This window comes from Juglans regia, chromosome 14 (genome assembly GCF_001411555.2).
Source record: "Juglans regia cultivar Chandler chromosome 14, Walnut 2.0, whole genome shotgun sequence".
NCBI lineage: Eukaryota > Viridiplantae > Streptophyta > Magnoliopsida > Fagales > Juglandaceae > Juglans > Juglans regia.
In genome coordinates, this window is record NC_049914.1 from 9,556,178 (window position 1) to 9,579,028 (window position 22,851).

Sequence of the window (22,851 nt, forward strand, 5' to 3'; positions counted from 1 at the left end):
TGACTCAACTCGATTAAGGCTCATTAAGGCCCGCTCATTTATGCTTGAGTCAACTCGTTAGCTCAACTCGATTAAAACCCATTCATATATTGATAAATATATATATACACCTATGTATATATATATATATGTATTAACTAATAATATAAGCATACTACTTTTATAATTAAATATATAATATGTAATCTAATTACTTATGTCTATATAGTGAATATCCTTCATAGGTATATTTTATAATTTGTATAATAATTAGTCGATAAAATTTAACAATTTTATATACTAGTATGTGAGAATCATATATGAAATAGATATATGTTATCATATATAAGTGTGTGTATTAATAATATATATAGGCATATTATATATTGTTATTTTAGATAAATATCAACTAGTTAGATATTAATTATTTATAAATTTTTTAATATTTTATAATTTAATAGATGTTTTACTTGTTAGTTATATAAATTTAATATTAGATCTTTTATTTTTTTATTTAATTTATTAATGATTAAATATTATTAAAAAAAATTTGAGTTCGAGTTCGGCTCGGTTCGAACTCGTTTGTAGGACGAGCTCAAGCTCGAGCTCGAGTTGAAAGTTTAGCTTATCGAGTCGAGCTCTAACAAAGAATAAAAAAAAAAAATCTCGAACTCGAACACAAGTATTTCAAGTCGAGTCGAGCTCGGCAAACCAAAGACTGGCTCGGCTTGATTACAGCCTTACCGACCGGTAGTACGGTATTTAAAACAGTGCTTCTTTCTCCAACAACACACACTGTGGTGACATGGCTTTTGTTTTTTTTTTCCCTTTAAGTAAATCGCACATTTTACCCTCATCTATATCCCAGTATTCATTTCGAATTTTTTTCCCCTGCCTCGCGTTGTGCCCGCCTTTGTCCTTTCGACCACCATCTGGTGTCACCGACAAAGTCTACTGACCAAACAAACTCACACCCAGGTTTTACACTCGTCCTCTTCTTTGTGCCCACCTTCACCCCTTCGACCACTGGAATATATTATAGTCTACATAAGACAATTAATCAACAACACAAAGGCTCCTCATTGCCAAGGGGCATTAGCCACTTCTACAAACAAAAGTTCAAGCTTGTCGGCAGTTACATCTAGATTATCAATCTTGGTATAGAGGCTATTCATTTTCTCTTTTGCTTTTAGAAGCTTTGTCTCCAGAGCTTTTATCTCCTCTCCTGCATTGCATGAGCTCGTTCAACTATAGCTTCTTTATAACTCTTTTATTTAAGAGAAATATTCATAAGCTGCTCTAGCCATGCAAGCAGGAAACCCATATTCATGCCAAACGCCTCAAAGGCCTACAAAGTTTTTCCCAAGTGGAAAAATTATCTTGTCAAGTGCAAATCTTGGAAGCTCTAAAGGCATAAAAAAAATGTTAATAGTCTCAGAAATGATTCCAGCAGCTAATTTACAATTAAGACCCTCAAGGAGATGGTCATGAAGAAATGCTTTCTAACTGCAGCACAACTTGTGGTACTTGGTCAGAAGGAACTTTGGGAGCTCAGAATTTATAACTAAACCAGTGAGTCTGAGATTGGAGGAGTCAAGATCTGAGGAGAGACAGAGAGTGAGAGACGGGAGGGAAGTGAGATGAGAGACGAGAAGGAAGTGAGTCTAAGATGAGAGACGGGAGGAGTCGAGATCTAAGGGGAATTGAGGGAGAAAAAAGGGATCTGCGTGAGAACGGGATATGAAGGGAATGGGTGTAAAATCGTGACGTGACGACCAGACCGAGTTTGCCACGTCACGTCATGTGGTGTTGGTAAAACAGACCGGCCTAGGAATAGATTTATTCATAAAACAATGGAAGAATGATGAATTGGGATATAAAATAAAGGGCCAGTCTTTTGAGCCTCAATTACAATTGGGTCAATGTAAATTCTCTATTGCCCAAGACTCAACTCATAGTTTCAGGTTACGTTTAGGTAGTAAGTTGATCTCAGATAAAAGTTTTATTATACAACCTTCCTACTGTAGCACAACCTCCACACACTGCCTACGTGTAATTATTATTTTAAAAAAAATCAAACGTGCATTTTAATGTAGTAAATCATCTCCCCCCCCCTCCCCCCCGGCGCATCCCCCTCCCCCCAGCTTTCTCACCCCAATTGCAAGTTCTCTTTCGTACAGCTTCATCCCATGGCCTATAGTGTTGCTTCTCACCTCTCATCTGTCGAATGGTGCTGTTTGTGGCCGCCGATAGTGGTTTGTTCCATAAGGGTTTGTTTTTTCTCTCTCTCTCTCCATCCCATTTCCCTTCACTATTATGAAAATTTTGTTGTGGAAAGTGATATGTTCCGAAATGGTCTATATACTTTGTTGTGAAAATTTCTTGGTTAAACTAAATGTGTCCAATATTAGTGTCAACAAATTTGTAATATAAGTGGTGGTGATATTATCACACAACCAACGCCCAATATCAGTGGTGGTGATAAAATACAAAATCGTAATACATCTGCTAGTCATTATCTATCCAAATTAATGGAATCAATATGTAAACAATCAAAGCAAATTTGAAACGTTTAGATGATATTTTAAAGGTCATTTTCACTTGAGTTGCATAGATGATAATTTAGATGTCATTTTGACTTGGTAAAGTAAATACATGTTGAAAGAAAAATAGATAAATAATGTATTTAATTGTAATATGCAATTTGAATTAAAGTGAGATCCTTGATGCATATGAAAAATATTTTTTAATGAAAAATTGTCAAATTTGACTGATTATTTTGTTTAGATAACTTAAATTTATAATTTTCGTGACAATATTAAAAATAAGGAAAACACTATAGATACAATAGAATCTCACACTCTCTATTTTTTTCCATTTTTCCCTTCTCCCCGACATCTCTAAGGCCCCTCTCCGCCACTCTTCACTCCCTCTTTGTGATTATCGCACGTAGGGGTGTAACCGGTCCGGTCCGGTCCGGTTTTAGACAAAATCTAGGATCGAACCGGTATATACCGGTTTTGTATTTTTTAAAACCGATTACGCACCGGTTACCCTCCTAAACCGGTACTTCTGATTTTACCGATTTTCCTAAACCGGTACTTCTGATTTTACCGATTTCCGGTCCGGTATTCTAGTTTTTTTAAAATGTAAGTTTCACAATTTGTCATTATAAATTTGTCTAAAAAAAAACTAATTTAAAAAATATTGTTTTATACTTTTATTATAAGTTATATATTAGTATTAGTTATAAACTATATATTTAATATTAGTATTAGTTATAAACTTTTAGTGATTTAGTATTAACATTTTATGTAATAATTTATAAATTATAATAAGAAATTATTTCATATATAAATATATATAATTATATATAAAACTTTCACATAAAAAATTATAATTATACATAATATATAAAACTTATATATATTAATATATATATATATAATATTTTGTATAAAACTTATATATACAATAATATAAATATTATTTATATATATATATTTTTATCAACCGGTCCGGTCTGAAAAATCATAAAACCGGAAATGGACCGGAATCGGCCGGTTTTCACATTCTAAGAATGGGTCCCAAACCGGATCGAACCAGTTCAAAACCGATAAAACCGGTCCGGTCCGGACCGGTTTTCCGGTTTCAACTTACACCCCTAATCGCATGAAAGCCCCCTCCTCCACCACTCTCATCACTGCCAGCCGACGATCATAACCCTTCCAGTGCCGCCAACAACGTCTTTTTGGCATCAACCTAGTACCACCATCGCCCACAACCCCACTGCCGACAACCCACTCTCTTCCCCCACTGCCCATCTCTCTGTCGCTGACAATGCCAGGTATCTCTCTTTTGAAATTAGGTACTCAATTAGGTGCATATATGGGGCTTCGAATTTCCACATTGAAATTATTTGCTCATTTGATTGATTTGTGTATACAAGTTGGAACTGGTTTTTGGATTGTGATTTTAGCATTAGATCATCAATTGGTTTGATTTTATGCATTATTTACATGAGGAAATTTGTATATGGCTTATTTTGTATAGGATAGGGCTATAAAGTGTTATTGCTTTATGACCCTGGTTTCTGGATTGTTTGATTTTGGTGTGTCTTTGGTGCGTGAATACCCCTGATTTTGGTGCGTGGTTGTTGTGTGATTTTGGTGTGTGGTTGGTGATTTGTTGAATGAAAAAATTTCTTTTGCAGATTCATATACACATTGAAGCACTTTGTGGAATTGTTGTTACTGTAATGCTAAATTCATCTTATGAACGCAAGACCAAAATTGACCATGTTGTTGTAAATATGGTTGTTGCAAATCTAGAATGTAAAGCGGCTTCTAGAGCAAACCACGCAGCTGTTGTCGTGGAAACCTTGCTTCCAACAAATACATCACCTCTACAAGTCTCTCTAAAGATAGCCTTGATGACTCTTGAGTAGAAGTTGATAAATCAGTTATAATGTACTTTCAGTTGTAATGTTAGCAGTTGTTGACAAAGTACTTTTTTGTCAAGTATGTAAAACATAATTGTAGTTGCGCAAGTTCTACAAGAATTCGTAATGCTTAAATAGAAATGAGATTTTGTACTATATAAGTTGTACTATGATTGCTGAATCAGTATTTAAATACCAAAATAAGTTGTTTCCACTACAACTGAATATATTTCCTTAGTTTTCTGTACAATATCAAATTTTAGAATGTCATCACCAAAATTTACATTTAAACCCCGAAGTTACATTCAAATTCCAAAATTATAATATAATCACCTAATTACATTAAAATCCCAAGATTACAGAGTACTCATGGTTGGGTAAATATATTATCTTGACTCCCTACGAATCACACAAAAAAAACGATTAGTGGAGTGTTAAAGGAAAGGCTTGGACATGACAATGTATAAAACGTTTATAGTTGCACAATTTTATGACACCTCATCTATCTTGTTTCTTTTTTGACTTTTTTCTTTTATTGTATTGTCTCAACCGTAGAGACTCACCATTTGGATGGAGGTCTACCCTTACTTTTAATACCAGCAAGACTACGAATCCCAAGATTTTGTTATTTTGTTTCACTTGGATCATCCTGACATAAAACATACTCACTCGTTGTACTGTTTTAACTCAACTCTACCTCCTTAAACTTGCACATATGATTCTTCCACTTTATGTAGGTGTTATGATCATTTGAAGCAACTAAAGCTATTTTACAATGATCATTACACAAATCATTAAACCTTTGTGCAACTTGATTATTGTCGAGGTCATTATAAATACTCTGTATCATCTTGTACTTTCTTTTCAAATCATTTCTCCAATGATCAAGAACATACTTGGATGGCAACTCCATGTCTTTCTTCCAAATTGAGTGCATGCCTACATAAAATTCCTCTGAGCTCAAATAGTTTATGGTATACATCACTTCACATTTATCGTCATTTAAAAATACACAATATTTCACCTTTTTTACAAAATCATCATAAATGCTCAAGTGGTCAACAACTTCATACATCAATATTATGCCTTCATTGTTTTTAGGGAAGACAAACAATTCATAGTCCCCCTAAGATCTATTTGAACCTCTTTGAACTTGACATTCGTGTATAATTCTTGAAGTTGATTCTCAATTGCATGGACCGTAATGCAATGGATCTTTCGTTGAAATGAATCTAAATCAGTTATCTTCTCATTCTCGACCATCCTGGCTAAAGTATTATCATAGTCCCCAACAAACTTCTTCAATGGTGTGGTTGCATTTACATAGCCATCAAAAAATGCGTTCATGTTCTCGCTATGCTGGGTTGTGGATATTCCGACCCAAAATGTACCTCTCACATATGCTGGTACCCATTGATGCCGCTCCTCATACAACTTACTCAACCAAGCATTGTCTGTTAAATCATTACTCTAAACGATATTGTGCCACCTTTCTTCAAATTCTTGAGAGCTCAAAAAGTCATATATACAATTTTAAAAAGGGTCTTTAAAGTTGTCATATTGTGAATAAGATCCCAGCTTGTGAGGTAATTTGAATAAAATGTGTCATAAACAGAATCTATGCTTGGCCCTTAGAAAAATTATTGTTATTGCCGCTTTCACTGCTCTATCTTGGTCGGTTATAATCGTATTATAAGCCATTCCTGACATACACATTAATCGTGAGTCAAGCAACCACACAAATGTATCTGTCTCTTCGTTTGATATAAGGCCACATCCAAAAAGTATGAATTGGTTGTGGTGGCTGACTCCCACGAAAGGGGCAAATGACATTTTATATTTATTTGTCAAATATCAAACGTTATGACATCTCCAAATGACTTATATGCTGCCTCATTTTGGGCATCCGCCCAAAACACATTTCTCAACCTCTCTTCTTCATCTAGATCCATCGCATAAAAAAACCTATTATTTTTATCTTGATGCCGTACCAAATACTTGTGAAATGGCTCTGCATCTCCTTCTCCAAGCAACTCATTACGAACTTTGTTGATATGATTCATGCACTATTTCTCTTAAAAAGTGAGATTCTCATACACGCCCCATTCAAAAAGCATAGTTTTGTAATTTTTAGCCGTACGGATTTCGGCTTTATCCATCATTTCAATTCTTTTTTTTTTACGAACTTGATAATTTTTTACGGCAAGCAATATGTCTTGACATACTCGGGCTCACTACATGATTGTGTTTGAGGACGACATTGGATAACTGATACATTCCATCAACTATTTGCTTTACATTAATCTTAATCTTGCAATCTGTCCCTCCTATCGGTTTTAATTGATAAACTTTTGATGACTTGCTTATTGGCTTATGATGACGATTGCATGTTGTGGTGAAGTATTTTACCTCCCCATAATCTCCAGTAGTCGATATTCTTTTCGACACTCCAAGTCCCTCTCTCCTGTTTGGCATACTTTGTGTAGTATTTAATAACAACTGCTTGAGTCCTAAATATCATATCAACCTTTGGTTCTTCAACTTTTTGATTCTCGATATACTGAGATCTAGCTTGCTCTTTTTGGTCTACATTAAGCAAAACGTGATTTATTTAAAACCCTTAAGCATGTCATAAAATAATCGATTTTCAAAAGAGTCCATAAAACAATGCTATTAAAAATTCAATAATTAACATATAACCTCGTGGAGTGTTAGGACCCTCACTGTCGTGTTCTTCATCGAAAAATATCAATCGATACGGTTTCATCTTGATTATAGCTATAAAAAATATACATAAAACATTTCTATACAAAATTAAAATTATATAACCGAATGTGTAAAATCTGTATATTGAATGTGTAAAATCTAAGAATGTGCAAAAATGTCAATTTATCCTTATAACTCACTTTCTGGAATGTCTAAAAATGAAAACTCAGAGAATGTGTAAAAATGCCATTTTTATCCCCTAGAACTCACTTTCTAAATTGTGTGAAAATGAGATATTGGAAAGCATAATGATGAGATATTGCGTAAAAGGAATCGATACCTGAAACTCACTTTCTGTAAAAGGACAACGTCAGCGATAGATACCAAGAAAAGAAGAAGAAGAAGAATAATGAAGAAATGGGAACCAAAGGAGAGAGAGAGAGAGAGAGAGAGAGAGAGAGAGAGAGTTACAAGTCTCAAGTGGAATGTTGAGTGTGTGAACAAGGAGACGTGCGGGACATTGAGTGTGTGAACTACAGACGGGATATCATGGTAGTAATGTAGAGGCTAAATTTTAAAAAAAGAAAAAAAGAAAAAAAACTGACATGGCACAATCTTTGTGGGATCCCTGTGTATCTGTAGCAGCTCCATAAAATTAATATTTGTCTTCATCTTAAACCTAACTCCAACTTCATATTAAGATTAATATTTGTCTTCACTTTAATCTATCGCGTGATGATCAAGACCTAACTCTAACTTAGTGCCAATCAATTTAGCCTTCTTTGAGTCTTTTATTGTGTGCGAAAGATGCATGTTGGTTTGGTTGTTATCGTAAGTGTTATAGGTATGTTGATGGATTTTTTATGTTGATATTAATTTACTTGATAATTGTTGAAATAGCGTGATGGACGAAGAGAAAGTTGGAAGGCCACCCAAGCCTTCTACATCGATTTCACTGACCTATGTATGACACATTGGTTATTTGAAAATGTCGTAGTGTCATATATTGCAACATTTAGTTAATCAATTGTTTATTTTTATATTATAGGGATATTATGGTCCAGTAAATCCACACTACTTGCCATATATGATGCCTCCAAATACATATCCAAACCCATATCTGTACGTTTGGGGTAGGCAGGTAGATATATTTTTAGTATATTGATTTTTTTTTTTATGTGCGTTCGTTTGAGTCTTTCTAATACAGTGGGTAATTGCAGCATCTAGCGATGCCACCCTTTGGACCAACCATACTTTACCCTCCGTCAAGTAATCCGGAGGAGTTGAGACTAGGTCAAGATATGACCCAAATAGTTCAATTTCACTCTTTTAATGATTTTTTTTGTACATCCGTACTTTTCGAATTGACTAACACGGTGTGTAATTTCAGCATCCGAACATGCCGCCCTTTGTTACAACCATGCCCTTCTGGAGGAGTTGAGAGGAGTTTAAGATACGACCCAGGTAGCCCTTTCATGTTTTAACAAAGTTTTATTGTATGTTCGTACTACCGAGTCTTTTTAACATACTGGATAATTTTAGCATTCAGATATGCCACCATGTAGACCAAGTAAACCCTATCCACATTGCACAAGTGATTTATCAACTATGTCATTTAGTGCTGAAAATGAAAAGAATGTTAGAGGTACACTTTTAACCGGATGGGTTAATATTCACTGTTTATAATGGAAATGATAATCCCAACCATACAATCTTTTCAAAAACTTCATCCGACGTAAATATAGAGTTGGATGCGGAGGGGATGAATGAAGTATTAGATGATGATGATGAACGAGTTGAGCCTCCAAAATCTGGTATGCAGTTTGCCACTAATAAAGAGGTTGCAGCCTATTACAAATAATATGCCAAATAAGAGGGTTTTGGTGTTATCACAAAAATGAAGAATAGAGAGGCAGATGAGAGTGCAAAGTATGTGATGATTGACTATGCACATGGCTGCAGGTACTATCCTAACCATTGTAATCTATCGAAGCCATGACCAACAAATAAAACGGATTGTAATGTGAAGACAAAATGCTTACTTGGTGAATGGGGTATGAGTGGTGACCATTGTTGATCTGCTTCACAATCATAATACTGTCAGTCCACAAAATTCTAGATTGAAATTCTAGATTGTTTAGATCTTACAAATTTTAGATGAATACGGGTATTCAGATGAATAAAAATTTCCAAGCATTAGTGACTGATGCAGGGGGTTTGAGAATTTATAATTTTAATAAAAAAATTGTCTCAATTTTATTGATAAAACTAGACATTTAAGATTGGGAAAAGGAGGTGGTGAAGCATTAAATGATTATTTTAATAGAATGAGGGAAAAGAATAATGGCTTTGTGTCCATCGTGGATGTGGATGACAAGTGTAGAGTAAGGAATGTGTTTTGGTACGATGCATGAAATCGAGCGATGTACGAGTATTTCATAGATGTTATTATGTTTGATACGATATACCTAACAAACAGATACGAGATGCCATTTACTCCCTTTGTTGGTATCAACCATCATGGACAATCCATATTGTTAGAGGCAAGCTTAATTTCAAGTGAGGACACAAGTACTTTTATGTGGTTGTTTGAAGCATAGTTGCAATATATGAATGGATGGGCACCCCAATTCATCATAACAGATCAAAATCGGGCAATGAATAGTGATATTGCCATTATATTCCCAAATAATCATTATAGATATTGTCTATGACATATAATGAGAAAATTGCCCAAGAAATTGGGATCACACTTGAATTCAACACAAGGTTGAAGACTTCCATTCAGAGTTCACTCTATGATACATAGAGTTGCGAAGAGTTTGAGGAGAAGTGGGGGCACCTACTTCATAAATATGACTTTGCTGATAATGCATTGTTGCATGGGTTGTACAATGAGAGATCATTTTGGGTATCAGTATACTTGAAGAGTGTATTTTGGGCTAGTATGAGCACTACACAACGGTTTGTGCATTATAATAATCATTTAAAGAATTTGTCGATCAAATTGACAATGCCCTGAGGAAGAAGGTGGAAGTGGAGACGACGACTGATTTCAATTATTCCAACCAAACGATCCCATGTGCATCATCATGGAGCATTGAGAGGCAGTTTTAAACATTGTAAACGAATGCAAAGTTTAAAGAGGTCCAACAAGAGGTTTGATGAATATTTTGTGTAATTCGCATTGTCAACATGCAAGGTTGTATTTCTACCTTCGATGTTTTTGAAGAAAAAATCTACCTTCGATGATCATGTAAAAACCGTCAAGTACTTAATTCACTATAACGAGGAGGAATTCAAAGTTAAATGCACGTGTGGACTGTTTGAGATGAGTGAGATTATCTGTAGGCATGCATTTAAAGTCTGTCATATGAAGAACATTAAGGAGGTGATAGATAAATATGTCTTGGACTGATGGAGAAAAGACTTAAAGAGAAAATACATAGTTGTTGAGAGTAGCTATGATGACTTGCGGGTCAATGCGGATGCAGGATATGACCTTGTGGTTAAAATATGTTTGAAATTGGATATGCGTGTATCCCCAAGTGATGACCATGTCAATGCATTCTTGCGTGTTTTGGATGACTTTGAGAGGGATTTTGTAGGATTACAACTTGAGATCGGTTCAACCATATATAAAATGTTAGAATTTTAATATAGACCATTATGAATATTAAAGTACTAAGCTATTAATATTATAAATATAATTAAAATTAAATTGGTCTTTCTACATATCACTTATTAAAAATATTTAGTTTATAAATTTTTTGACAAAGTGGTATGCGTTCATTCCTAGATATCAAATAATTGGTATTTTATTTTAACTTCTTTTGCCTTTTTAGTTGTGTTACTTGGTGACACTGTGTATAATATATTTATGCTAAGTCAATGTGATAATATTTAAAAAATAAAAGACCGCCAATGAAATAAATAAGAAAAGAGTCCACAACATTGTTAAGCTGGGGTGATGCTACTCATTGTCTCAACATGTATTATATATATTTTATTACTTATTTTATTATTATTAATTGAGTTATTATACTCATCATCTATAATATATACCGCATACTTATTATGAGAAAAAGGAAAAAAATAAAATAAAAGATGTGTGGTGTGTTGTGTATGTCAAGTAGAATTATTCACAAGTTAATGTGTTAACACATTACTTATTGTGGGATCCATTTAACTTAAAAATCAAACACTAATCGTTTTTAATAAAGTTATTTTACTCTCAAATCGGTATCTAGAGCACATCATTCACATAACTTAAATAATAAGATATGATTTGTAACACTCAATTTTTAAAATTGATCTCTCAATTCTTTTAAAAACTTTTATTTAGAATACTTTTATATCAGCGATTTGTTATGTATATAAAAAATAGAGCTTACGAATATAATTTTTCTGAAAACTAATATAAAATTTCAATAGCTATGATTTTATCTAGTAGCCATAATTATGAAATCACAACTTGTAATTATATAAACAAATAAATGAAAGTCATAGCTATTATGTTGACAAAGTGAAAATATTTTTAAGAACTTTTATAATTCTTAGCACTCAATAACACACGAAAATTTATTATAAAAGTAAACAATTACAATCTATTTAAACACTTACAAATCTTTTGTAATATAAATAATAGAGGAAAACTATTTTTAAAATTTTGTACAGGTATTGATTAGTTTATGAAGATCAACCCCCCTTCAACAGTTATGCGTTTTTTATTTATTTATTTATTTTATATGCAAGTTATCAAAATTCACAACAAACATTATTACTAATCAGAATTTATAATGTACATCTTATATTTGATGTTTAAGTTACGTTTGGGTAGTGAGGATTCTCAAATATTTTATGAATAATAATGAAAAAATAATAAAAAAGTAATGATAGAATATTGAATAGTAGTAAATAATAGTAAAAAATAGATAAAAAAAATAATAAATAAAAGTGAGATATTTTGAGAATACAGTATCCAAATTAGGCCTAAATCGTTCATTTTTTAGAAGTTCTATATGTTACTAGTGAAATGATGTGAAAATATTGATGCTATAAGTTTTCACATTATTTATTGCAAAAAGATTTAATTTTTATATTTATTTAGTGGCTATTTTAGTCTCGCAATATCATAAATAATATAACTATTTATTTATTTTTGCCAATATTAACCATTAATTTGAATTTTATATGAAAATATTATTTGTTGACTTGAGGTATTACTATTCCTAAATTTTGAAGTTTTATAACTCGGAATGATTTTGGAATAGCTTGATTATAAGCTTCGTTTGGAACCAAAAATCATCTCAACTCATCATTACAACTTTTTCAAATCTCAATACAAAATATAATAAACAATTCAACTTTTTCAAATCCTAAAATAATAATAATAATAATAAATAATATTCTAACAATATTTTATTATCTCAACTCAACTCAACTCAACTCACTTCAACATCCAAACGCAACCTAAGAAACATTCTCAATCCATTTTTTTTTATCGTTATAATTTTTATAAGTTCTCATATAAAATATAATAATTAATTTAGTTTTTTTAAAATTTAAAATAATAATATTATAATAATATTCTATTCAAATTTTATTTAAAATAATTTCATTTCATCTCTGCTTAGGATATGTTTGGATGTTGAAGTAAGTTGAGTTGAGATGATAAAATATTGTTATAATATTATTTTTTAATATTTTATTATTTTGAGATTTGAAAAAGTTAAATTGTTTATTATATTTTATGTTAAAATTTAAAAAAATTATAATGATAAATTAAGATGAATTGAGATGAATTTAAGATCCAAACTCATCCTTAATATTCTGTTTTGTATTTCAAGCGAAATGAGCAGCGCCAAATCTTATTCCCTAACTATAATTTCAAAATTTTGGAAGAACAATTGAAAATTTTGACGGCCTTTTGGCTCCGCTCCGCAAACCGCCAAAGCAGACACTAATCACCTGCTCACACGAAAGGCACAACCCGTGACACTCCACTTGCGACACTATGCTTCGTCGATTTATATCTTATCAACGGTTCAAATCATCTCTTTACCAGTCACGAGGATTGATAGTATCAACCGTTGATAGGCTCCAATATCCAACGATTCCCATTTATCCCCGCTCGAACTTCAAAAACCCAAAACTGAAGACCCCCGCTATATAAATACCCCCAGATACTCCGTATATCTTCATCCAATTGACTACCAACCATCTGTACGAGTTCAGTTTTTGCAGTGACTTTTTCTTTCTCAACAACTTTCCGGGAAAATGTCGGGTCGTGGAAAGGGAGGTAAGGGCTTGGGTAAGGGAGGAGCGAAGAGGCATCGTAAGGTTCTCCGCGATAACATCCAGGGCATCACCAAGCCCGCGATTCGCCGTTTGGCTCGCAGGGGTGGTGTGAAGCGTATCAGTGGTCTGATCTACGAGGAGACCCGAGGGGTTCTCAAGATCTTCTTGGAGAATGTCATTCGCGATGCTGTGACGTACACTGAGCACGCTAGGAGGAAGACCGTGACAGCTATGGATGTGGTTTACGCCTTGAAGAGGCAGGGAAGGACCCTCTATGGGTTTGGCGGTTAGATTGTATACTTGGGGCTTTAAGATGGTTAGGTCTTAGCGGTGCTTGTAGGTCTTGGCTATAGATCAGTTTCCACTGTTCTTTTGTGTTTGTTTCCTGGTCTATGTGATTCGAACCTTAAATTGGAAGTATTTGATTTCTCTTTTCTGGAAAGGTATTTTTTTGGTCGTGGCTCTTGGAAGTTATTGTTGTCAATCTGTTTTAATATCTTGAAGCTGGGTAAGTTAGGAGTCCGCAAGCTTTTAGGTCTCCTTCAGACTTTTCTGACGTGGTAAAAAGAATATAATCTCTATGTTATTCGTCGTGAATAATGGTGAGTGAGGTTTTCATGGGTTATCTCTCTTTTTATCTTGTTAACTCTTTGGCCAGTAGTGTTTTACGTTTGCAAGTTTATCCTTCCCCATGAACTGTCACAGGATTGCTGCATTTTTGGTCCTCCAGATACCCTGCTTCTGACGATGAGTTTTAATTGGTCTTTGTTGTGTTTAATTACCCTCGTTTACCTTGGAGATTTGAAATTTCCTATGATTGTCGCCTATTCTCTGTTTGGCTGTGTCCAAAGTAGGGATGGCATTTGACACCGTTGATTTAATTGCTCATATGGTTAACCAATTTACTTTTGGATTTTTTGTTCGTAGAATTATATAAATAAGAAATCCACTGTATTTATTCTGTTAAAGAAGAGTTTTCATTTGATCTCTTCCTGCGCTCCGAGAAAAGTCGATGGCGTTTTGCTTTCGTGTTTCGTTCCTTGATGCTAATTGTAAACATATTCTGGCTTGGGGTTTTATTTTCTTCTTTTTGTTTTCAGGATTTCCTTTTTGGGTCAGTTCGTTGTTTTTTGGACCCTAGACTTTGTATTGTGTTTTATGTGGTCACAAAGAACAAGAGAGTAATTTCAAACTGGATGGTGTCAAGAGGGGGTTTATACCCTTGAATAGCCTTTCGACAGGTAGCCGTTAATAAAAGATAAAAATAGAAAATCCCATTTTCTCTCCCCTCAAGCCGCACCCTTCTGTCTCTCTCCATTCAAGCCATCGCAGCTTGAAACTGTCACGGCTATCGCATCCGTGCTCTCTCTCTCAAGCCGAACGACGTCTGCTTGGTTGTGAGAAGAGGAAAAGAAACGGCAAATCTTAACTTTGTGAAATGATTCGAACTACAGTAGAAGAGTTAAACGATAAATGGAAAACTGAGTAAAGGATCCATCAGATGGATGTGTTGGCCTCCTAGCAACTCAAGATCCCTGCTGCACGAGAAAGCATAAATCATCCTCAATCACCCAGAATGAGATATAGGAGATGGAGTTGCAGAGACCAGCCCAACAAACAAAACACGACATCAATCAATATTTCATTTATAACTTTGGTCATGGCTTCGACCTGAAATCACCCATTTGATCTACAAGATCTTGCAAATCCTCACCGCAGTTGGCTGGTTGTGCAACCAAATCCTCTATTTCTGCATCGATTTCTGATTGTTAATCCACCAAAGCTTCTTCCTCTGGCATTTCCAGCAATCAAATCTTCATTCAGTAGCTCCTCCCATATTGTCTCGGCTGCTATGGCTAGAGGGGAGAGATAAACGGGAGAAATTGTATAGGATTATCTATGGTTGGTTCTATTCTAATCTTCTTAAAAATAGTGATGCGTCAAAAGGCAATTGGAGGGTATAAACATTCTCTTCATATGGCTAGACGTTGAGTTGAACTATTTATAAATAATAATAATAAAAAAAATTTATAAATAATAAGAAAAATATTATTTATTATTTTTACACATTATATTTTATTTTTATTTATTTATTTATTATTAAATATGTAATATATAGATAATGAGTATAAAAATTTAATTAATTTAAAAAGTAGAAAACTTAAAAGAATAAAAAATAAAAATAAAAATATATATAATTTATAGTATATAAAAATGCTGTGAAGCTGAAATAATAAAGAGATAATCTTAACATTTTGTCAATGACCTCACTAACCAAAAATATCCTTCCACTTTCTCTTATTCATTCTACTGCAGCGTCGGTTTTTTGTTTTTTGAAAATTCATCCTCGGTTTTTGAATCAATAGTCAATATCTAGAGTCAGAATTAGTTATTATATGTTAAATTAGCCTCTATAAATACCGTCTTTTCTTTTTAAAAATTAGCAAAATTTTCACTCAATGATTGCATCTCGAAGACACTGACGTGGATATTTCCACCGATTCTGACAACAACAACGAGAGCATTCCTTCAACAAATTGCTTCACTGCCAGCCATTCGTCTCTCGCTCTCGAATAAAATAGAACAACCTCAGCCTATATATATAAAATAAAAAAACAGAACAACCTCGGCCTTCGCCTCCACCACACCACGCCTCCTCCTTCACTCCACATACACATCCACCGGAGACCGGACGTTCGCACACCGCGGGAGGCTTTAGCTCTGGCTTTACGATTCTGGCATTTACGGCAGTCATTCTTCGGTTGTCAGTATGGGACTACCGAGCGACGACGTCGTTGTGATCGAGAAGGGAAATGGGAAGGGCGAGCCCTTCGTCATCACGATTAATTGCCCCGATAAAACCGGACTCGGATGCGATATTTGCAGAGTAATCCTCGAATTCGGTCTCTACATAACTAAAGGAGGTATGGTATATACCATAGATTTAATCTTGATTATTATTTTGTTTTTTTATTTCTATGCAATAATGTCTTGAATATCCGATGCTTGACAGTTGACACTCAAATTCTTCGGAGTTAGTTTATTATTATTATTATTATTATTATTGATTTTAATTCATTGGTGAATCTTCGTGCTTTCTTTGATTAATAATTTTTCTCTTAACTATTTCTGCTTCCTGGACCAGTAATTAACTCCAGTTTTTTTTTGGTAAGTAGTGATTAACTCCAGTTTTTCTCGTCTACTTTGTGAACAACCTCATTTATTTCTATCTACCTCATTAATTTTCGTGGAGCGCTGACTTGTCTGATACTCTTAACCTTTTTATTTGATTCATCATCCGAATTTAAACGAAAACTTTTAGTTTTGGTAGAATTTTGTTCGAGGTGGGTATAGAAAGTTGTTATCTATTCATTTATACATATTTTAGCTTATAACTTTTTAAAAATGTAATTATCTTTCCAGTTTCCTAAGTAATAAAAAAGAACTTTAGCTTTTGCCTTTGTTATGCAGTAGCCTATAGGAAGATATTTGTAATGAATGATGTGGTCGTTGAGTGAAAATTGTTGTAAATTTGATATGCTTATACCATGACTTTCGGTGAAATTCTTTTTCTGCCACACTATTTTGATTATCATCCTCTACATTCTGGTTATAGATGTTTCCACTGATGGGAGGTGGTGCTACATTATATTATGGGTAGTTCCTCGTTCCAGCTCCCTCATCTTGCGATGGTCGAATATAAAAGACCGCCTCCAATCAATATGCCCATCATGTTTGGTGTCGTTTTACTTTGACCAACCATCTACACGCTCGATGTCCTCTGTGGTTTACCTATTGAAGTTTTTTTGCCTTGACCGGAATGGTCTGCTACATGGTACTAGCAATTCTCTCTAGTCCTTGTGTGTCCTTTGTTGCTTTATTTCTTTGTATTGTGGTTCTAATGCAGCTGTGAAAATCTCTTTAGACGTTACGCATGTTCTCTGCGAGCTTGAGCTTAAAATTCAAAGAGTAAAAGTGATGACGACTCCAGATGGCAGAGTTCTTGACCTCTTCTTCATTACGGATAGCATGTGAGATTTTGTTTTGAAGTTTCTACTAAACTTTCTAACGCACTGAGCTTTTTGTTGATAAGTATTTTGACACACACAGATACTCCCCCGGTTAAGGAGTCATGCATTACAATAGGAATTTCCAATTCTCTGGAAAATAATATTTATATATATTGTATTTTCTTATAAGTATATATATGTATATATTGTCAATTGATTCGATTGCTTTTGCAGCCTCATATAATTTCCTTGTTTTGGACCATTTAATAAGCGGTCCCCTTCTGGCCATAGAAATAAATGTCATGTGATTTGTCATTTTCATTTGTCTTTTATATTATCACATCACTGACTTGCCTCACCTTGGATATTGTAAAGTTTTTTTTTGTGCTCACTTTTCTGATTCTCATTTTCATATATGGTTCCCATACAACTAAGAATTGTTAATCAGGCACTCTTAGGGAAATGGTTGTAGAGTTATCACCAGGAAGGGGGTGCTTTTTGGAGGAATGTTGTTGACTCCCAATTTGGAAGTATTTGTTGTTGTTGTTGTGGGGTTGGGGGGAGGGGGAGGGGGGGTGTGCTGGTGTTCAAATGGGGTGAGAGGTGTGGGAGTGTGGAAATTTATTCGGAACGGATGGGAGATTTCATTTGCAATTTCAGATATGTGATGGGTAGGGGATCTCGAATCTGATTTTCCCGCGATATTTGGTGTGGAGATGTTGCTCTAAAGATTGTTTTCCCTTCTCTTTTTAGGTTTGCATTGGATCAGGGTGCTTCTGTGGCAGACTATATGGACAACTCTAATGACTCTTTGTAGTGAAATGTGATGTTTATTAGAGCTGTTTGGAATTGGGAGATGGGAGATATCTCTGATTTTTCCAGCATGTTGTATGCCCTGAATATTGAGAGCTTTTGGGGGGGGGGGGGGATAGGATTCATCATGGGAATAAGAACTTTTCGGTCAGATCATTGTACAAGGTTACGTTGAACCAATCATCTAATGATTTTCGTTGGAAGTGCATTTGGAGAAGCAAAGTGCCCCTCAAGGTTGCTTTTTTTTGGTTGGTTGGCAGCTCATGGGAAAATTCTGACTGTAGATAATTTGAAAAAACGTGATATACTTATAATGGATTGGTGCTTTATGTGCAGAAGGAATGGTGAATTGGTGGACCACCACCTTCTCCATTGTGAAGTGGTAAAAGTTCTATTGGATGAGATTTTTGATAGGCTTGGTATTGCTTGGGAGATGCCTAGGAGGGTGGTGGATCTATTGGCCTGTTGGAGAGGAATCCAGGGTTATCGTCAAATTGAGGCTGTTTGGAAGGTGGTGCGGGTGCCATTATGTCTTATGTGGTGTATATGAAATGAGAGGAACAAACGTTGTTTTGAAAATAGAGAACGTTCATTGGGAGGGATTAGAGATATTTTTTTCCCTTACATTGTTACTTTGGGCATTGTCTATCGTATTGGATGAGATTAGTTTTCATGATTGCTGCTATTTCCAGCTCCTAGCTTGTAATTAGGTGTTTTCCATTTTTTACAACTAGGGCTTAGATCAGAATCCCGTTATGTCCATGGAAATTTCGATTTTTCTCGAAGGAATTCCGTTATTGAGCAACTGGAAATTGATAAATCAGATACATCAAAGAAACTAGGGCATGGAGCAGAATTGACTGCACAAGATTACTTCCCTGACTTTGGTTGATTAAGTTTCTTAGTAATCATGAGATTCTTATTTATAAATGTTCCAGTCGGGCAGAGGAGCTATCTATTATGGTTAGAAAAAAACCTATTTGCAAGCCTGTTTTTTCATATCTGCCATAATTCTTTTCAGGGAGATTCTACACACAAAGACACGACAAGATGAGACATTGGAACAATTGCATGCTGTCTTGGGTGAATCCTGTATCAGCTGTGAACTTCTGTTGGCAGGTCCCGAGTATGAATGCCTTCAGGGGATATCTTCTCTTTCTCCTGTAGTAGCCGAGGAGCTATTTAGATGCGAGTTATCAGATAAGGAAACCCGCTCTCAAGCTCTTAGTCCAGATATGGCAATATTGAAGAAGGCTAGTGTGACCATTGACAATTCATTGAGTCCAGTTCATACATTACTTCAAATACACTGCGCTGATCACAAGGGTCTATTATATGACATCATGAGAACTTTGAAAGACTGCAATATCCGGGTAGGGATTTCTAATCTTCACCATCAGTACTTTCACATTCAGCTTTTCTTAATTTGAATCTGTTTTGGGGTTTTATTGTTTTGGTCTCATATATTGTGGAATCCTAGCTGTCTTGTAGTGGGGTTCTCCTCCCATGTTGTCACTTCTTCCAAATGACAGTATGGATTTTTCTGTACTCCAAATTGAGTGATCGACAATTTGGGTCTGGCCTAGTTTTCACTTAAAAGTTATTTTATCAATTTTAAAGTTGTTTGGAACAAAAAGTTAAGCTGCCTAGGAATAGGGGTCGGTTCAGTCCAGTTTGGTCTGCGGAGGGGTGGTTTGGACCGGACAGAAAATTTCGGTCCACCCTTTTTCCGAACCGTGAATGGACTTATTACCGCTACAGACCGAACCAGACCGTCAGCTATCTATCCGGTTGGTCCAATCGGTCCAATTTGGTCCAGGCCAGTGTAAAATGGGCCAAACATACAAAAAGCCCAAAATCACTTCTAATGTGTATTTTCAGCCCATCTATACAAAAAAGCCCATAATGTTTACACTTTTGAATATAAACTATTTACCCCTATAAACATTTTTTATTCTATTTTCTTTTCTTAACAAATTAATTAAATGATGAAAATGATATAAAATAATAAAATTAAATTAAGTGATCTCTTTAATGTGGATTATCTAATTAAGTCATTAATAAAATTATTAATTTCAATTATATTGATGATGTTACTAACTTAGTACTCAATAGTCAATACTTAATAGTATGTGTATGAATTATGATTGTTAATAGAAGTCTAAAGGGAGGGCGTTGTGAAGACGGGAAACAAGGGGTTGGGGTCGGGCTTGGTGTATTTTGGGTTTTTTTCATGGGCTTTTTGGGTCATTAGGGGCTTTCTAATATGGGCAAGGTGTTTTTTTGTATACATTTAGTGTACTTGGTTACTACTATTGATATATATATATATATAATATTTTACTTATAAAAAAAATTATGATTGTTAATACATAATGACCTATATTAAAATTTTAATATTTCATATGTGGTTAATGAATAATTGTACATTGGATATTTCATCAATGTAACTTAGGTATCTTACAAAAAATGTACCTAACTATTTTATTTTAGTGTAGATACTAGAGTATGTACCATTGCATATAAATATATAAGGTTTATCATGTATTCATAATTTCATATAATATATTAGTTAATATTTAATAGTATATGTAGTGTTTTATATGGTCAATGATCATAGGTTAGATGAAAATTACGTAGTTAAGTTATACAACTCTTATATAAAATGCTATATAAAAATAATTTAAAAATATATATATTTCGGTCGGTTTGATCCAAGAAAACCACACTCCGGGACCGGACCGAAAACCGAAATTCTGGAAACTAGTGACCGACCACTAGTTTTATCAGTCCAGACCGGTTTTCTTGCACCCCTACCTACCATCTTAACTGGCTATTGCTTGATTGCTACCATCCATTTCGCAAGATCATAGTTCTTGTACCTCAAAATAAGATCAGGTTACCTTGCTTGTTAATTAAGGTTAGCTACCATTCTAGTTATATGATGAGGCATTCATATAACACGTACAAACTACCATGGTTCCACACTTGTTCTTTCGAGTCAGCTGGCCGTCCCTCTATCTTATATATTCTTAGCCAAATAAACAATTATGTGCTAGTTCTGAAATTATATTTGATTTCTGAGAGGATGAGGTCCACTAGATGTTAGGGGACTTCTGTTGGGTTTCATTTCTTGCATCAATATATATTAGTGGTAGATTAATCCCATTAATTGAAAGAGTTGAAATGTTGGGCTAGATTTATATCTTTCCTTTCTACGACCACCATATATGCATGCATGTCAATGTGTTCTGACAAGTATTAACATGTTTTTCCACTTCCTTAAATCTGTGCTGTATTTGCACTGTTTCTTATTATTTAGATAGCTTATGGTCGATTCTCACCAAATACAAAGGGCCATCGTGATTTGGACCTATTTATTCAGCAAAATGATGGGAAAAAGATTGTGGATCCTGAGAAACAGAATACATTGTGTTCTCGTTTGAAAGAGGAAATGCTTCATCCATTGCGTGTCATTATTGCAAACCGAGGACCAGACACCGAATTGCTGGTTGCTAATCCAGTTGAGTTATCTGGAGAGGGAAGACCTCGAGTTTTCTATGATGTTACCCTTGCTCTAAAATTACTTGGGATCTGCATTTTCACGGTAAGAATACTTGCTATCACAATATGATTCAAAAAGCCATCAGCACACTGCAATTTCCATGATTTTCATCCTTAGGTGCTTAAATGGCACTGATCCGATGGATTGTGGTGCCGGATTGGAGTTTTGAGTTTTAAATCTCCATCAAGTAATGTGGCAATTGTGATTTGCGTCTTCCATGTATTGCTAATACCCTTCCCTTCTGTGTATTGGTTTGGGATTGACTTTCCCCAACCTATGATAGGGTATACTAGCTTTTTCACTCAATTAAGGCAGTGCGTATGGGATTTTTGAATCACTTCTCTATCATAAATTGCCAACTCAAATTTTAATATACTCGTAACACATCCTGTCTTGGTTTATAGGCTGAAATAGGAAGGCATTCAACATCAGGTCGTAAATGGGAGGTCTACAGATTTCTTTTGGATGAGAACTGCAAATTTCAGTTATCCAATATGATAGCTAGGAGTCAGATTGTAGACAGAGTTAGAAGAACATTGATGGGTTGGTGAGTATATTTTTTCCTTTTTACCAAGATTCTGAGTCGATCTCATCTTTGTGACCTCTCTCTCTCTCCCTCCCTCCCTCCCTCCCATGCATTTTGGATGAGAAGATCTATGACCCATATCAAGGATGCATTAATATTTCAATTTTTGTTTTTTCTCCATTTCCCGAGCATGTATGGTGCATCAGTTAGCGGTTATCTGATGCATAGAGCTTGTATTCCTTAATCCGCAAGTCAGACTGTATGTTGAGCACATTTCCTAATAATGGTGAATGCCTTTTATGCTTCATGGTCTATGCTCGGTTAGCCATGCATTTTTCAGTAGCCAGATTGATCTTTCTTTCTTATACAAGGTACTGTTTGGCTTTAAAGGGGTGTGGGTTTCAACCCATAATATGCAAAGTAAGGGTATATTTTGAAAAATGATAAACACATAACTTTTCATAATATTTTACGCAATAATATTTTAAGAGGAGAGTTATTTTTGTAAACT

The 22,851-nt window shown here is 34.6% G+C and overlaps 2 protein-coding genes across 3 annotated transcripts; both read left to right on the forward strand.

The window, feature by feature from the left end:
- Nucleotides 1–13,319: 13,319 nt before the first annotated feature.
- Nucleotides 13,320–14,051, forward strand: LOC108993012 (histone H4). Its single transcript, XM_018967775.2, has one exon. It carries the CDS (start codon nt 13,406–13,408, stop codon nt 13,715–13,717), a length of 312 nt encoding a protein of 103 aa, XP_018823320.1. The 5' UTR covers nt 13,320–13,405; the 3' UTR covers nt 13,718–14,051.
- A 1,817-nt stretch (nt 14,052–15,868) lies between these two features.
- On the forward strand, nt 15,869–22,654 carry LOC108992994 (ACT domain-containing protein ACR9-like). Of its 2 annotated transcripts, none has more exons than XM_018967741.2 (6): nt 15,869–16,350; nt 17,043–17,261; nt 17,352–17,457; nt 19,271–19,622; nt 21,605–21,856; nt 22,219–22,654. In XM_018967741.2, the coding sequence occupies exons 1-6, from the start codon at nt 16,197–16,199 to the stop codon at nt 22,363–22,365; spliced, it is 1,230 nt and encodes a 409-aa protein (XP_018823286.1). In that variant the 5' UTR covers nt 15,869–16,196; the 3' UTR covers nt 22,366–22,654. The 2 variants fall into 2 exon arrangements, with proteins under 2 accessions (XP_018823286.1, XP_018823285.1); XM_018967740.2 differs by having other exon boundaries at nt 15,985–16,350; nt 21,572–21,856.
- The last annotated feature ends 197 nt before the right edge of the window (nt 22,655–22,851 follow it).